The sequence below is a fragment of the Amphiprion ocellaris genome, chromosome 18 (genome assembly GCF_022539595.1).
Source record: "Amphiprion ocellaris isolate individual 3 ecotype Okinawa chromosome 18, ASM2253959v1, whole genome shotgun sequence".
In the NCBI taxonomy this organism is placed as follows: domain Eukaryota; kingdom Metazoa; phylum Chordata; class Actinopteri; family Pomacentridae; genus Amphiprion; species Amphiprion ocellaris.
The window spans coordinates 30,108,777-30,127,188 of NC_072783.1; the positions used below are offsets into that span (position 1 = coordinate 30,108,777).

Here is an 18,412-nt window from a genome sequence, read left to right on the forward strand (position 1 = left end):
CTCACCTCAACCTCACATACTTCCCATCTTAAGTTTCTTGACATCTGCATCCTCAAAGGAAGTGTGACTGAACAGGAAACAGATGCATGACATTACATGAGACCTGCTGGGCTTTCTGGTGCAGGTACGAACTGAAGCCACCTGTTCAGGCCCTGAAGTGAGCTGTGTTTGTTTTGAAGTGAGCAAACAGCAACGTGATGACATTGTGATGAATAGGGTGGGTGGTCTCATATGATTCAGAAGTGACTGGGAGGAGGGGGAAGGCAATAATGCATAAATTGACAGATGGGACTCTTCTGTGCACCCAATCTGGGGGAAACCAAGTCTTTACATCCAGCGAGCTGCTGCATGATCTAAAATTTAAAAGTAAACATGAGGTTTGGTTTTCCCATTTTATCTGAGTACTGGAAGAGCAGAGCGCTGATCTCTTGCAGATAAACCTTTACAGACTGAAAGGTCATTGGGAAGTGTCCTCCTTGCTAATCAAATCGCCCTAAAGGCGAGGTTTGATCTTTTACAATCTGCGGAGATGTGAGGCCAGCCGGGCAAATGAACATCGGGCTGCTGGGTGCTCCACAGGGCAGCCTGCACCTGTTTATCACTCAACATTCACTGTCAGAGGTAAACACTGAGCTCCGTCTGCAGTGATCCTCGTCTCTGTGCAATATGCTACATTTGGCTGAAATGTGTCATGCCGCAGTTATTGAAGGGAATTTTAGTTTGAGACTAAAAGAAGTGAGAAAAATGTCTTTTGTGTACTATTAAAAACATGACTTCTTTAATTGTAATTTTCAAAAAAACCCCACTGAGCTACAACCTTCATTTTCAGTGGTGCTGAGGCTCATATAACAAATACAGACACACCTAAAATCAAATAGCAATAAAAGAAGAATAAATGGTTATATCAGATAAAAAATATTTTTTTCAAGGCTATAAAGTGTAGGAACATGACCCTCCAACTCAGAGTAAATAGGAGTAATTCAGAAAATTCAGTCTAATGTCACGGATTTTAAACATTAACCAGCTTTGTAACCTTTGTGCCATATTGCATGCTGTGTTTGTAGAGCTAACGGAACAGAAAACATCAATAGAAATGTATGATTTATGAGTTTATTTTTCAGCTTTGGACTCCATGATTTAAAATGTGATGTCTCTCAACATTCAACTTTAAAAGTACAGACTAGATTAGCAATCTGTGCTTATGTCCATGCTGTTATAGGTTTGGCTGCATGTTTGGCTCATTTAATTCCTCTTTTTTATCTCTCTTTTGTGTAAGTATTTGAATATTTACAGACATCAACCAGTGTCTGTTTAACCGCGATCAATAAACTCACATCAGCATTGCAAAATACTGCAGGCAACCAGCACCTGAGCCTCCTCTTCACTATAATCCATGTCTCAATTGTCTTTAAAGGTTAAGATTTATTCTCAGGATTATTCCTTCTAATTTAGATGGGTTTAATTAGTTGAATTAATTAGAGGAGTTGCATTTGACTTGGATTCACATGCACCACCACTAGCTGATGTTTCTGGAGAGGTAAAGTTAAAAACCAATCGATTCACCCTCCGCTGGCTTCTATTAACGAAAGCTGCAAGTGTAAAACAGCTGCAAAACAAAATGTGTTCTAGGATATTTCAAGAGCTTATAGCCTGCCTGCAAAAAGTAGGTTTTGAAAATGTGAGTGAAGATGTGGGAATAGCAGTTCTACAAACACGCATAAACAGATGCATGAAATGAGAACACACACACACACACACACACACACACACACACACACACACACACACACACACACACACACACACCCTGCCTTCTATTTAAGCCATCCCCAGCTCTTACCCCCCAGTAAATATTCCCTCTCAGATGGCCTGGAGATAGGCTTTAATGTGTCCCCTAAAAGGGCTGAAAGAGAAAACACACATCTGCCGTGTTTAGGTAAGCTGCAGTTGCCATGGTTACAGACGAGCACTCGCTAAACAGTTGTGTGTCAAGCCATCGAGACAGAGCACTTGAGCTGCACACACACACACACACACACACACACACACACACACACACACACACACACACACACACACACACACACACACACACACACACACACACACACACACACACACACACACACACACAGCAGCGTTGGTGTTTCAAAGTGAAAAAAACAAGGAAGCAGAGGATGACAGTTGGAGCTGATGTCACACTTCTGTTAGCAATATGTTGCCGACAACGTTCACCGTCACGAGCGACTGAACTCAGGATGAACGAGTCGAAGATGACGTGGGAACGACCTAAGTTCAGCCTCAGTTTCACTGTGGCATTTGGAGGAAGGTGAACAAACTGTGCCCAAACTGAGGGCTGAAAAATGCTGGTTTATTTTATTCCAGGTATTAAGCTCTTATACATCAACTTCATGAGGTTAAAGGACCAAAAGCAGCAACACAAATTCTGAGCACTTTTTTCCAACTAAAGCACTTGACATCTAAATGTTTGTCACTGTGAAAAACCAAATATCTTTTCAGTTTTAACTGTGATGATAAAAAATGCATCCCATCCTCAGTCGCTCTTTGTTTTTCCTTTTTCTGTTTTTTCTTTTTTTTTTTCAGCTTTCGTACCACGAATGTGAACCAAGTGCTTCATTAATATTCCACATCAGACCATAATAGTTGAGTCTACGGCTCACCCAGCATTCATGATTAACAACCTCCACAAGCTGAGCCAACCGGAGATGCTGCATCACATTTAAGGGGGTGGGTGAAAGTGGGATCGAGCCCCGAGCACTGCGGCAAGCCTTGGCATAGTGCTCCCACTCATGCCATTTCATTTCATCACTCCTCGGTCTTAGCACTTGCATTGCCAAGCACTAATAGCCAAATCATCAAACACTCCTGTGAAATATAAAAACTATAAAAAGTAAAGCAAGAATCTCCACCACACCAATACTGTCCTTGCATGGGTGTTTTCTCACAAGGCGGGGCAGGTTAGAGCAAGAAAAGGATCTGATAAGACCATACAATATACAAGATGATAACATGTGGACAGAGAGGCATGTGTTCTCCCTGTCAACACACACGCCAGGCGCCATGGCAACCACTTCAACTTGACCAAATGCAACTGGTAAACTGTACATGTTCCTCCCTCCTCCTGCATCTGTTTCCCTCTGCCGTCTGAGGATATTACAGTATTAGATCTATGGCCTTAACACACTCTTAAATCTCCCCACTTTGCTTTGTTTTGATGTGCCCGCCTCCATGTCTGAAAGATAACCTACAAAGATATGCATATCAAAATGGTATATTTATGAGGGGGAAAGCAAGAATAACTTCAAGGAACATTCAAGCATACCCAATTAGTGGCTTTTCTGCTCCAACCTCCACTGAGCAAGAACTTTGGTCCCATAATAACAAATATTTCTCACAAGATGAATAAACTACGAGGGAGTTCAGCCCGAGTGCATCGCTGTCATGGGGGTGATCGACTGTCATGCTTCATCTCGCTTACATCTTAACCAACACCCTGCTAATTCTCTGCTAAAGGAGCTCAAAATACCAACGATTAAACAAAGAATGAGTATAAGCTCACCAGAACTCTTCCTGTCAGTGTCTGAGCAGATATCATGACTCCAGCCCAGTCTTTGACGGACGTCATCCAGCCCACCTCGCTGGCCGCCGCGTCATCCTTGTCAGCGCGCTTTATGCCATCGCCTGTGGTGATCCGATGGACCTCCTGAGAGAAAAAAGGTGTAGAAGATAAAAGTTAAAACTGCACAAAGTTTTAGAGTAAATGACTCATTTAGAAACAATCTCCAAGAATGAAAGTCAGTTATCATTGATTGCTATTAGGGATAGACTTGTTATCATGGCTGATATTTGACATTTTTTAGATTATTGGGAGCAGTATTTATATTGACCGATTACTGATCCATTAAATGCACTATTTCAGCTCTGATGCAGCATCTTCTGTATGTCTGTAGTCACTCTGGGGTTTCAGAAATGTAAATCGGTTCCTAATATTGGCCATCAGCCTTTCCTGATTGCCAATAATCTGCATCAAACCTAAAAAACCCTCATGATGGTCAATCTCTAATTGCTATTGTACAATAAATAATAATCTTTCTTGCTGTTCTGTTTGTCCTTTTAGCAGGCAAAAGGTGTGTTTTGTAGCTCAACTTGAACAATTGCAGAACATAATGTAAATTATATATACTGTCAGACATAATGTAATAATATTATCATTAGCTGTAAGGTATGGCTTGAAAAATGTCTAAAATCGCAACTAATATAGTTTTTTCATTGTTCGTGGCACAGTTAATTTAAATGAGCAAAAAGAAGCATTCTTTAATCACATTGTAGCAAAATGTTCCAAAGGCAGCAATCATGATTTAGAGGATATATGTCAGAGGAGAAATTACTTTCTTAGACATGACTGGGTGTCTTTGAAAATAAATTAGGATCTATTCAAATATTGATATATTGTATCTGCAATAATAACATTTTCCTTCCTTGGATTGTTTTGGCTAAGAACTCGTTAACAGACATGGACTAACATTATCACTTTGCCGTGTATAAATGGAAGTCCAACATTCACCCTGTTTTCACTTTTGTTTTGGTCTCCAACAACACCTGAGAAAATTGTCTGGCTCTGCTCGCTGCTAAATGCTCGGCTACATTTTCACCAGCTAGTCACTGACTGCATCCGTCTGTTCTTTGGTATTGGTAGTAGGTTTCATCAGTGCTTTTAAAGAACTGTTAGCTACACTGTAAACAATGTTGGTAAATAGAACCAAAATATTACATTGTGGGTGTTAAAACAAAACCACTAGATTAACAATTCTAAACACACTCAACAGACGTGAAGAAACTGCAGCGCTGGCTAATAATCTTCTGTGGATTTGACCCTACAAGCCACCAACTTGATGTATGGTCATTTCATTTATCATTAAAACAATACTGATTAGATCAGCTTTAAGTTAACCCTCTGAACTCACAGCAGCTTCTGGCTGTTTTCTGTGCCTGATGAGTTTTTACTCATTGTGGGAACATGTTACTACATGGAAACAGCACAACCATACATGTGAGTCGAGAAAAGTATCTATAGTGCAGTTTAACAGTTAAAATGTCACAAATAATTCAAAAAAAAAGAAGAAAAAAGTTACATTTCTGTGATTATCTTACAATTTAATTAAAAAAAATTGAATCAACGTGTTGAACTTTCAAATCCCCCCCTGATGTAGCAATACTATCAAAAAAGTGACTCTAAATACTACATAGATATTTTATCACCTGCGTTTTTAATTTGTTTCCATTCTTGTCTCCTCTCTGCTCTGTGTCAACACCGCCTGCAGTTCAGACTAGGGCTGCAACAACGAATCGATAAAATCGATAAAATCAATTATTAAAAGCGTTGGTAACGAATTTCGTTATAGATTCGTTGTGTCGCGCGATTAATGCGTCACTCGCCATGTCGCGGAGCGTCTACTCCACCTGCAGAGCTTTGTCAATGCTGGCTGACTGAAATAAAGTTTTGTTTTAAAAAAAAAAAAAAACTCCACCTGCAGAGCGAGTTGAACAGAGCGAAGTGGATGCAGAGCAGATGCGGTATTTTCAAAGGAAAAGTAAATTCAACAAATGAAACATGACCGACATGGAGAAAACAGTTTGACCGAAATCCTCAAAAGTGTGGCAGCATTTCACGCTTCACAAAACAAAAAACAATGCGTAACATGCAAGCTTTACAAAAGTGATATGATGTACGGGAGCACCACGGTGATGATGCAGCACCTGAAACGGAAACACGTTGGAGTCTCCGATGAGGATGAAGGAGCTCAACAGCAGGTAAGTCACTACAGTATCCTACGTTTGTTCCGTTTTACAGTGAGGAAACGTAACGTTAGTCTCTCTGGTAGCTCTCCTGATGCTAGTGTTTGTTTGTTAGCTGATTAATGACAGTGATAGGGCGTGTGTCTGTGTGTGTGATACTTTTCATTTCACTTTAATCAGCTTAACCAGGGTTTGAATATGATTCATAAATAAATATAACTTGCACACAATGGTGATAATAATTTAAAGATTAAACCTCAAGTTTTAATTTTCTCACAAAGTCTGAGTGAAGACACTGGTCTGTGTTGGAGTGAAGCAGGATGAACTGCATTTAGACCAAATGGGTTAAAGGAACTTCTTAATTTATGTAATGAAGCATTTTTTTATGTCTCTCTCTCTCTATATATATATATATGTGTGTGTGTGTGTGTGTGTGTGTGTGTGTGTGTGTGTGTGTGTGTGTGTGTGTGTGTGTGTGGACTTTGCTCTTTGGACTCCTTACTTGTCTTAACCTAATACTGCAAATAAAACAAGATAATTACTGAGTTGTTGTAAATTGTGCTGTAATACATACTCATACTATCTTTCTCATTTCATGAACAGGAAACAATGACAGGCTTCATGATGAGAAAGACATCATGTCCACCACAGCAAGCAGCTGTTCTGACTGAGAGCATCCTCAACATGATGGTCACTGACATGAGGCCTCTGTCGATGGTTGAACATGAATACTTCACTACAATGATCTTTTTTGCTCTGTCAGTCCAAATCTTCTCTTTCTGAATAAAGCGGCGGAGATTAAAAATGTGTTTTTTTTTAATCCGAGTCATCGAAAAAATTATCGACCGATTACTCGATTATTAAAATAATCGTTAGTTGCAGCCCTAGTTCAGACCAGCTCAGCTGAAAAGTCCTTGGATGTTTGTTGTGACTGTTGGTCACAGATGAGTCACGAATGACTTCCTGGTTGCAACGAGGATTGTACAATTTCAGATTTATTTTTATTTTTTTCAGAATGTAGTCATGAAAAATGCTTTATTTTAAATGCTTCAGGTACAAATGCAGCATAAAGTGATTTTGATGAAATATCACAATTTTAAACGTAGATTTGGTTAAGTTTCCCAACAGAACGGCATGTCATTACTTCAAAGACTGTTGAAAATGTAAAAATCACATGATTTTCTGTTTCTCTGATTCTGGCTGGTGAAATTTTGGCACCAAGATGCCTTTCAAACCGATCAGCTTGTTTTGGGGTTAACATAAGTAGGATCACCTACTAAGATCCAAAATTTAACAGAAAGCATCCCCTATGATTTTTGGTTAACAGCTGTGCAAAACAACATGAACAAAAAAATGTGCACTTCAAACAAATAAATACATCCTTCCTAATATAGTGACCAGGCTTGAGGCCTCCAAAATAAACCTACGCACATGCTTGCACACACGCATACAGTAAACATACAGAGAGAGAGCAGCAAAGAGACTCCAGGAGTGTATCCATGGCAGCCACTGAGCTCCTGGTGTTTCTGCTCCACTGAGTGGGCTGCCTGGCTGGCTGCCTGCCTGTCTGCCTGCCTGCCTGCCTGTCTGCCTGCCTGCCTGCCTGCCTGCCTGCCTGTCTGCTGGGACTGGCATGATTCACGGAGCAGGAAATCGAGACAGGATGCAGAGGTTAGCCGTGCTCCCTGATGAAACACCCCATAGCCTTGAGGCTAACACGACTCAGAGTCTTTACCCTGTGACATGCTTCTCCTCCTCCACCTTGATGGTGTCACACATCACTCTCTGAGGCCTCAATCCTGCAGCTACACTCATCATAGGTGATTTGTTGATGTTATTCTAATAGAGGGCAAAAAGGAGGGGAAAGATGCTGTACTTATAATCACAGCGTATCCTATTACATGTGATGCTTCTGGAAGTTATTTATAACTGAGTCACAACGCTGCTTTGCCATTTTTTGACCCGACCCTTGTGAACCCCTGATATTTTCTGATAAGCTTACACAAATCCAACCGACCTGCTGGTCAGCCCTGATGGGTCAAACTGCACATCACTACTAGCCACATGTAATTTTACCTTGAAAAGAACTGCATTTTCAGCTGGAAAAAGCCATTGTCCACTTTATTTTACCAGCAATTACTAATAGTTTAACAGTCTGCACATCACCTCTGTTCAGTCCACTAATGTACAGCTACAGCAACAACTGTCACCCAGCAAGAATCTATGGAAGAAGGTCACTTATTGTCATACATTCAATGCAATGACCTCTATCTGTAGCAGCTCAGCTTTCACATTTTATTTAACACAAACACCTTCCTTTATTGTATGCCCTGGTGAAATGTAAAGGAAAAATAGATACGGCACAGGCCTGATCTGTCCACTACTACGGCACTCCTTTTTTGTTGTGGTGTTTATGCCCAAGATCTCAGCATGCTGCATTCTCCAGATGCAGAAAGGGCTTTTGTGTATGCCTGTAATAGGGCAACTAGTTTCAAAGAACTCTGGGTATGCAACATGTGTTGTGCTTCCATGAAACCATAAATCTTTGTAAAGCTGGATGGGACACAGCACCGATGAAATAAATGAATGGATTAATCTGTGGTTTGCAAAACACAAATTAAGTACATGTTTGTGTTTAATTCTAGGCAACAAAAAAATGGTTAATTTTATATTAGAATTAATTACCTCTTTACACACATCTCAGATCAACAAGAAATGTTCCGTCCGATGAAACCTCCAAAACAGCAACACAATTTTTAAGCGCTGGGCTCAAAATAAATCAAGTGCTCATTTTCATGTCCTGAAATAACATGTCTTTTAAGGTGACAAAACTATAATCTCCTGTATTTTTACTGCCAGCAAATTCCAGAAAAAAACTAAACTAACAATGAGTTCATCCCACTGGCAAGTATTTTCTGTGCAGCCAAACTCTAATATAAGCGACTTTGTTCTGGCATCGAACTCCACTGTGGTTCCTAATCCATCCAAATACACAGAAATGAGGCACACAGGTGAAGCAGGGAGCACTGCTGCCATAAATACTCACTGGAGCACAAGTGTTTATTAATCCGCCGCTGGAAATGGTCCCCAACAGCACTTTAGTAACTTCTGTTTGAGTAATATTTACTGAAAACAGTGCCCAGTTGTTTTAGGAAATTATTGAGCCTGTTAAAAAAAAATGAAGTGTACATTTGTGAGCCGTTTATGAAGATTTACGTCTTTGGAAATCAATGCCATTGAGGCTGAGTGCTGCAGTAAGCAGTAGGGTTGGGTGTCAGAAAGTACTGAGAGATGGATTAACGTAGCATTGTTGGTTCGGTCCTTTCATGGGATTTGTTGCAAACGCAGAAAAAAATGACTCATCCTGATTAATCCTTTAATAGTTTTTGGACAAAAATGTTGGTCTGCTGCACAGAGGAATGAGCTGCATCTGGCTTTGGCTACATGGGAAACACTTGCTAACAGTTTTGCTCTTTTATGGGATTTTTTGACAGTAAGAAGAATATAGAATATCACCGGACTTGTAGCTTAACAGAATGTCAAAAGTCCACCATAAATCCATGTTTTTATATGCAAAAGTGTCGAAATAAAGATGCTATAATTACATAAGCATGCATATACTTTTTTAAGCATTGAAGGCAGTGAGAAAGGTGCAAATTAACTAATACTGTACTGTATTATATTCAACATTTCGCCTTAGCTTCATGAGCATAAAAGCATCACTAGATAAAGCAAGTAACAATAATGTTATAAACACTATATTAATTCAAAAGCTCCTGAAGTGTAGGAAAGTTTTTCAAGAGTCAGAAAATGTAAAAAAAAAAAAAGTGCAGTTAAGTACGAGAACATTGTGTAAAAATTCCAATTTCTCTACTCGCACAAAAGCCCCGTATTTCAGCCGTCTCCATTATAACTAAATATGCGGCTGCACAAAGAAATTCAATCATGTTCAGAGTCATTAGTCAGAAACAAGCAGACCACCATCAGACCACATTACACTTCCTACAGCCTGTCCAGAGCCCTGCAGCTAACCTGATAACACTATAATAACATGTCCAGTTCACTTAGCAGCTAATGCAGCCAACAAGATACAGGAGGGGAAATTCTGTGAAGCTGCAGTTAGAAACACCAGGCAACAGGTATCAGAGAGACACCGTGTTCTCCATTACTTATGTCTTAACTGCACAGTTTAGTCATAATCTGTGAACCCTGTGTGTCTTTTGGTAAACTAAATTAATGAACAGGAACAACCATTTTCCACTGTGAACCAAACCACTTTCCAAAGTTACATCATGTATTTTGAAAAAGAATCTTATCAGACAGGCCTTAAAACAGCTTCTGGGAGAATTTAAGTCAAATCTTACTTCTGAATCCCTTTAAGGAGATCAGGCTGAGTGGATCAGACGATGTGGTCAGAGACTAAAAGGGAAGGAACACGCTGTTTGCCATGTCTGTCTGCAGCCTCGTGAATTTGTGTAAACTATAAAGGAGTGTCAGCTATGGGCTTCTAGTTTCATGGCGGCAAGCTGGGATTAATAACGCTGTGTTGTCTTGAGAATGAAAGTGCAGAAAAGTGAAGATATGCTTGTATTATGTGCCACAGCATCAACACTTTAAGCCTTTTAAATTGAATAACAAATAATCAATATTTTAGCAAAGTTTAGTAAAGTTTAACATTTAACAGAACATATATATATATTCTATATTTTTACTTTACCTAAATTCAAAATGAAATATCTTAATTCAACTCATTTGACATAAAATCAATGAAGTAAATGCTGCTGCTTTCATTAACCAATCACACAGCAGTTAACATAAACTTGACCATATTAAGAAACATTTCAGAACACCAGGAAAGCAGATAAACCTTTCACCAAACATTGGCATCTTTGGACTGAATCATTGAGTGGACTTGGATCTCCTTTGTTCTTTCCTTGTGTCTTTCTCCTCTGAAGATTGTTTGGCTGAATGAGTGAGCTTCCCCCAGTCCTTCCCAGGTGCTCTAAATCAGTGATGACTGATTAGGTGTCAAGCACCTGTTTCCACAGAGGTGCAGGATTTTATATGTAAGTGAGGAAGGCGGCCACAGTGAATGAAAATATGACGAGAGCAAAGAAACTGCTTGTGGCTCAGAGGGTGAAAACTGAAAGTCATTGGATCTTGAATTTTTATACACACAGACAGGAAGTGCTGGTGTCTGGAATATATTTGGTACTGTTGATAAAGTAAGTCCATTTGATGGACAGTGTGCAGACTCTTTGTTTTCTCCGCAAAACACTTCACTTTGAAGTGTGTCACTTGACTAACAACTCAATGAAACACTTAACCTGATGTATTTATCCGACAGTACCCTTCCCTGTGTTAACGAATAAAGTGTCACAGTCTGTGTGGAGGGAAGCGATAGCGGTTAAGTAGCCTTAATTGGCATCCCGCTGTTCTCCCCCAGCACTTAATGACCAAATCTAAAAATGTGTGCTGAAAATACATTGGCCACGACATTTTTAATGCCACTAAAAGCAGAGTTCAAAGATTAATTATTTGTGATTCATGACATACCAATGTCCAATTATTCTCTGAAAGGGTCACATGGCTGATTTCATCTTAACGCCACATGCAGGAAGATACTTCCCATGTGAAGCTGAAGCACCGTGTTTTTGACATTTAAATCTCTTCCAGAAAAAAAAAAAAACTTTGATTCATTACAAATTATTAACTGTACAGCTGATGTCATGCTTACTTTTGTACGGGTTGTCTACTTAGTTTTAGACTCAGACATCAAGAGGGTTCAGCTTTCTTCCACTGGACTTTATTTTAATGAAATGAAAATAGATGAGATACATTTTTAATGGCACCAGAACAGTGAATGTCGTCATTACAGCTACCCAGGCAGCACATCTCCTCTTTGTCACTTTGATCAGTAGTCTGAGCCTCCAAATTTAGGTTCCACTATCTTGCATAAATCCAGTCTTCCTGACACCAGAGGTCATTGATCAACACTGTTAGCCTATTCTCAGGATCCACCAGGATCATTTCTCAAAGGCCGAGCGCATTAAACGAGAATAGAACATGTGGCTTGTGACACAATTTCTCCAAAAACGAATCAATTATTTAAACATATATTAATATAAATCACATTAATAATGAACCAAGACGTTCTCTGAGCAGGAAAAACTTCCTGAAATATCCGAGTCTCATAACCGATCTGCGCTTTATGAAGAAAGACTATCTGTATCACATATGGCACTTAAACCCATGCTCCTCCAATCAATAAATCACACACTGAATGAACATAGTCATTTAGTTAATATCTACATGAATCAATATCTGCATCAAAGTGGGAAATAAACTGACCCCTCAGTCAGCAGCTAAAATCAGCTGTGGTGTGAAGAAATGAATGCTGTGTGGATCTTAAGATGAAACTGCACTATTTCTGAATATGTTATCATTTGGAATCGTACAGCTTCTAAAGTGGATGAGTCGTGTGTGTAAGACAGTGAAATGCAGCTCAGACAATCAGTTAAAATGGAACATTAAGAGGAATTTGTGATATTTTTTGCTTTTTGAAAACAAATATTTGAGAGGATTTATACAAAAATTACACATATATTAATATGTAAATCCAAAACACTTCCTATAAGACTCATTAACAGCATCAAGTGCACCTTTTGTCTTCCTGCCTGACAAAAAGCAGCAGGCTATGGCACTGTCGAGATGTTTAACGTTTGTGTTAATCTGAGACCTGTTGGATCCCAGATGGCGCAACGGCAGCCAAACTGCAACATGCTGTTTGTGTTATGCAATGTGAGTATCTAATACTTGCCTAACTAATTACACAGCCAACTAAACAGACATCACAAGGAATATATTAGGAATATTTTTCATGTCTTTACAAAGAAGACTGACGAGCCAAGTTGCAGAGAAGACTGTGAAAACAATGAGTGTCTGGATGTTAAATAAATTATCCTGCCTTCAAGTGTTTCTTCTTCATGCTGAAGTGGGTTTGTTGCGTCCAAGTGCTTCTGACTGAAGATAAAACAAAATGGACAAATCTGATTTTTTTTGTAATAAATCCTGCAGCAAAGAAAAAGTTTGTTTCAGAGAGTGTTAGCAGAAATGTATCATTTTTAAAGCAATTTCAGAGCTGATGTCAGTGTAGTGTTGCATTAATGTTAACTTCGTGTGACCTGTTGGACTTTACTGTGTGTGCGAGACTCTGCTACTCCAAATTTCTAATTACCACTGTTCGATCACGAGCACTTATCTGGTAATTACAATATTTCAGATGCAGCTTAAAAGCAACATTAGGGCTGCAACTAACTTTTATTTTCATTGTTGATTAAACTCTATCGTTGATTAGATTTGCTCTATAAAATGTCAGAAAATGGTGAAAAATGTCGATCTGTGTTTCTCAAAGCTCAAGATGACGTCCTCAAATGTCTTGTTTTGTCCATTACCCAAACATATTCAGCTTAATGTCATAGAGGAGCAAAGAAACAAGAAAACATTTACATTTAGAAACTAGAATGAGAGAAGTTTGACAACACTCCAGTCCAAGTTTCCACCCAAAGCTGTGATGTTTGAGCGGGTGAGGCTTTTTGAGAGGACTGAATGGTACAACAAGCAAGAATGGGACAAACATGTTGCTTTGAAACAACATTTTTTTTTAAAGTGAATATAGACCCAGGTTTCATTCACAGTTTCAATGTCAAAAACTCTACAAATGTGTATAGCTTGTGCGCATTTTGTAGGCTGCAGGACGACTGTGTTTAGCATCAATATAGCTATAAATTATGATGAGTCCCTCATGACAGTCTGCAGAAAAGTGGATGCAGAAATGGGGCAAAATAACATCAAAAAATCTTCATCAGAGCTCTTATGCACCTGCCGATTTGACAGCGGTGATGCCGTAAGCATCACGCAGTTGCCGTTTTAGCGGAACACACCTCAGACACTGTGAGTGTGGAGATTGGGATAGGGCTGATGCCAACATGCTAATGCATACCATGGTTACGATCTTATCTTATGTTAGCAGGCTAAACTATCAAAACTGACCTAATTATCACACTTTTTATAAGCAATGGGCTCAACAGTCTTTCGAATTTCTCTTAATGGGACCATAAATATTTGCGGCAAAGCATCAGTACATCCAGTAGTTGTCAGAAAACTCAAAACTAAAACTGTAAACCTCATTGTTGTCTTATATTAGGAATGTCACAAAGTTTGAACAATTACCCCCAATGGGAACATGAATGTCTGTACTAAGTATCATCCGAATATGTCCAAGAGTTTGTTCAGTTTGGATCAAAGTGGCGGACTGAACAAACAACACTTCGTCAGCTATAATAAAATCCTTCATGCTGACAGGCCTCTTTCAGTACCTTCACCAACCAACACATTGGTCAGTGATATATTTGTCAGGCTGCTGGTTGATATGTGGTCTCTCAAACCTGCATCAGCCCTCCTGAACACATAACTGAGTAAACGACGAAACAAATTCCTACAAAGAAACTTCAACATGACTGAGAAGCTGCCACAATCCGTCATCTTCCCCATTGTGAGTACAGTGGCTTTTACAATGAAAACAATTTCTTTCTCCTTCCTAGACAGATAATAGCAGTCATTCATCAGAACCTCACAAATGACGAGTTTCATCGATTACCATCTGACTGGGAGGACAGAGCCACTGAGATGGAGGCTCAGTCTCAGAGACGTAAGAGCTGTCAGAACAGAACAGAACTGGGCAGCAAAGGCCCCGCGGAGAGGGAAAACAAACTGAAAATCAGAGAAGGAGGAAACGGATTATCAACTCCCATCTAGGAACAATGCACTGAAAGCCTCCATGTTTGGGCTGCTAATGACATGCACAGACTGGGAGGGGGTGGGGAGGTGTTCCTCCAGCACAACCTGTCACATCTCACAGCCTAGACAACTGCATAACAGAGAGAGATTTACTCTTATAATGAAATCCTTTGCTTGCTAGTTGCTTAGCAACAAAAATACTGATTCATATTGAACATACCGTATGTGCCTGACACTGCATTTCTGACACTTTGGAGGAAGGTTGATTCTTGGATGAGAAAAGGAGGGTGAGAAGAAGACGGGGCTGGAGTTACGAAATGAATGCCAGGAGAGCAAAAGGCAGCGAGGGGGAGATTGGAAGTGAAAGGATGACCCGTCTCTGGCTAACTCCCACAGAGTAGCACAACAGGTTGGTGGAGCTCAGCAGCTTCACATGGCAAAATCTGAACAAAAACACGAAAATCTGACTGCTCTCTTGTATTCACACATGAGCGCAGTTCAACTGTGGACTCTGAAATGAACAGCCTCATCCTGATTTGTTTTCACAGAGGTATTTCTGTTCCACTTTCATGCATCTATAAATAAAACCAAGCAGCAAGCTCATGGATTCTTCTGAATAAGCTCAAATGCTTAGCAAAACGAAAATGAATTGATCTTTCATTTAAGTCATTTATTAAGCAAAAATAAGTCAAAGATTTTCTTGTTCCTGCTTTTCAAATGGGAGGATTTGCCCGTTTCTATCTTATATCACGATAATTTTAATGCAGATACTGGCCAAATAAATTTCCACAGTATGTATTGTTCTCTAATGCACTGTTTTCTCTCTGCTGTCTTTTCACCCTCGCCCCAACTGGTCGAGGCAGACATCAGCTCTCCCTTAGCCTGGTTCTGCAGGAGTTTTTTTTCTTTTAAAAAATAAGTTTTTTTCTTTCCACTTTTGCCAAACAATTTGCTCAAAAAGGAATCTTTAAATTTGGATTTGTTGGGTTTCTCTCTATAATGTAATATTCTAAGATCTTCACATTGCTGTGTGAATTGACACAATTTAAATAAAACTGAATTTACCTGAGTTAACCTATTTGAATATTTTGGTAAGCAGCACCTTGGGCTCGGGTTTGTAAGTCACAATTTGCACTTTTCTGTATTTTTGAAAATGTAAAAGACAAAGTGATTAACTAAATAGCCTAACATATCAACAGATCAATCACTGATTTAAGCCATTTTTAGCTGCAGCCTTAATTGCTACCACTTTCAACCAAAGCATGGAAGTGATACAGACATTATAAAAAGTCAGTCCCACCCTGCATGCAGCAGCCTTTTCCATTTCTCCTCCTCCTTCAAACTGCCTGTCTGAGAAATGAATGCACATACATTAAAACAAACTACGTCTCTGGCACTTTTATAAGCGAGTCTGTTTGTCTTTCAGCATTTGAGGAAGGATATAAACTGTCTTTTACTCCAAAAAATGTACAGTTTATAAATCTTGAATTTAATCTGGTTAATGTTCAGTAGAGTAAAAACACATTTTCCTTATGCAGGACCGTTGCTGGGCTCTCACAAATGGTGTACTAATTGGATCAAAAAATGCTAGTAGTGCTCATCTTAAATGTAGAAGCAGATGATGGGCTGTGTCCCTGACAGGTAAAACTATTCCTTTTGGAAACAAATCAAACAAAATGTACTGCACAGTCAACCAGTGAAGTCCAAGCAGCAAATGACACTAATATTAGACTATGTTGAATGTTTTTTTTCAATCTAATAGGTTATTGAATCACTTGTGATGTTGGTCATACTTTATAATTTTCACCTTTGAAATGTCTTCTTGCTTCTGCGGTTTAATCCAAATTATAAAAACACATTGCATTCAAACAAATGGCAGTGAATGGAATTTTGTTTGATGTCACACTATGTTTAAAAATGACCGTAAAAATAAAAATAAACATGTTTTCCAGTAAGTAAGTGTCCCTGTTACTCTGGATAGCTCATAGAACACACAGTGACCAGATATTCAATAGAAAGTACCTGCAGTGCAAAATGCTCATAGCTACTTACCTGTGAGTAACTGGAGTATTGCTTCTGGAAAAACAAGAGAAAATAAATCTGCACTCTTTTCAGCAGCACAGTTGAACTTCTATTCCCCTCCAGTGAATTAGAGGATGAAATCTCAGATATTTCAGGCCAAATAAAACTGTCTGCAAAGTATTTCTCACTATTAGGTGAGAAAGTATGTGGAATTTTTAAAATTATTGACACTGATATTAAACATAAATGGTTTTGTAATATAAACATTTCACAATCCTTGTGACTTGCTTATGTGTTAAATCATTAATAACCAACCTATTGGAACAAATACAAGATGATCCACCAACGTCAGCTGCACTTATAACTACACCTGCCCAAACTGAATATGATTCCCTCATCAGTATTTAATCCCGTCTCACTGTTACTGTATGTGACATAAACCAGAATAGCAGAGTTCATTATTCAGAGCCATGCACTGTGCGCTCTGTCGATGGGGCCTCCACACAGATTTAATTACAAGCCCATTTCATAGATCAAACTGGCTGGACACGCTGTTGTCACGCATTGGCTGCTAAACACAAACCCTGTGTTGAATTTCACTATTGGAGCGCTGCTTTTCTGACATGACCCGACGTACCTTCTTCTTGGCGTTACAGTGGCAGCACACAGTCCACAGGTATTTGAGAGTTCTCCACAGGAGGATTATGAAGAGACCCCCAAAGAAAGTGACCATGGAGGAGGCGAGGAAAGCCCACCACATCCGCTGGCCGTTGCTGTCACAGGGCACATCTGGTGAGAGGGGGATGATCACGTTCATCATCTTGGAGATGTGGATGGACGGATCCGGGTTGAATTTCTCCCTGTTTTTCGGCATAATCGACTTCTGGTCACCTGCCAGCCACCCCCCTTCAAAAACAAACAAATCAACTCAACTAGAGATTCAGGCGCTTTGGGGAGCTCCAGCCAGCGCCCCCTGATGCCCCAACGGCTCAGGCATGTTCAGTCAACCACCCTCCGCTCCTCTGCCTTCTCATCTGGCTCCAATGGAAGCAAAGACGTGAAAAAAGTTGAGTCGACGGCAGTCACACGCACAGTAATATAAACTTCCCTTCAAATCAAGATAGCAGTGGTGCGCCTGGCGATGCGCGTTCGGGGCTGGAATTGCGCGTCATCCGTTTGATCTGTGCGTAAAAATCATATTTTTTGTTGCAAACTCCGCAAATCTCTCGCTTTTTTCGGCTGTCCCGACGAATAAAACCTGAGTTTTTATGATTATTATTAGAGTGAAGAGTCGCGCTGTCCTCGCCAGCCGATGGACTCACTCCTCCACCTTGAGCGGCGCAGCTTTCGGCAGGTCCGCTACTGGAGCTCAGCACGACGCACTGTTGAATGCGCTCCTCCGCGTTTAAGGTCGCAACTTGTCATATCCTTATCGGTGAAATCGGTTGCAGAAAACACAAATACTATCGGTAATTCTCGCTCTTCGGCTCCGGCGCCCGCCTGCCACATCCATTTGTTGGAAGATGGCATCGCAGATTTACAGGTAGCGGAGGAGGAGCCATCAATAGCAGACGTCGATGCTTATCTGGATGTCTGGTTATTTATAGTGACCGCTTCATCAATTTTTTATGATTGTAACTTTGTGGTTGCAGCCACCTTCCTTTGAAAGTATGACTGTGGAGACACCTCCAGTTGTAGTTCTGAAATTATAATTCATTTTCAAACTCAGTTTTCTCCAACTGGTGTCCTACATTATCTGGTTATAAAACACTAC

At 39.9% G+C, this 18,412-nt stretch overlaps 1 protein-coding gene across 3 annotated transcripts in view; it reads right to left on the reverse strand.

The window, feature by feature from the left end:
- LOC111583352 (calcium-activated potassium channel subunit alpha-1) overlaps nucleotides 1–18,208 on the reverse strand; it is a 72,655-nt gene extending 54,447 nt beyond the window's left edge. For 2 of the 3 annotated variants that reach the window (XM_055004334.1, XM_055004333.1), the window contains exons 1-2: nucleotides 17,276–18,208; nucleotides 3,581–3,724 (exon numbers count right to left, since the gene is read on the reverse strand). In XM_055004334.1, the coding sequence (XP_054860309.1) occupies nucleotides 3,581–3,724; nucleotides 17,276–17,512 (381 nt within the window). In that variant the 5' untranslated portion in view covers nucleotides 17,513–18,208. Of the gene's footprint in view, nucleotides 1–3,580; nucleotides 3,725–5,280; nucleotides 5,439–17,275 lie in introns of those variants that run through there. The other variant, XM_055004335.1, reaches the window with a different exon arrangement.
- Nucleotides 18,209–18,412: the final 204 nt, after the last annotated feature.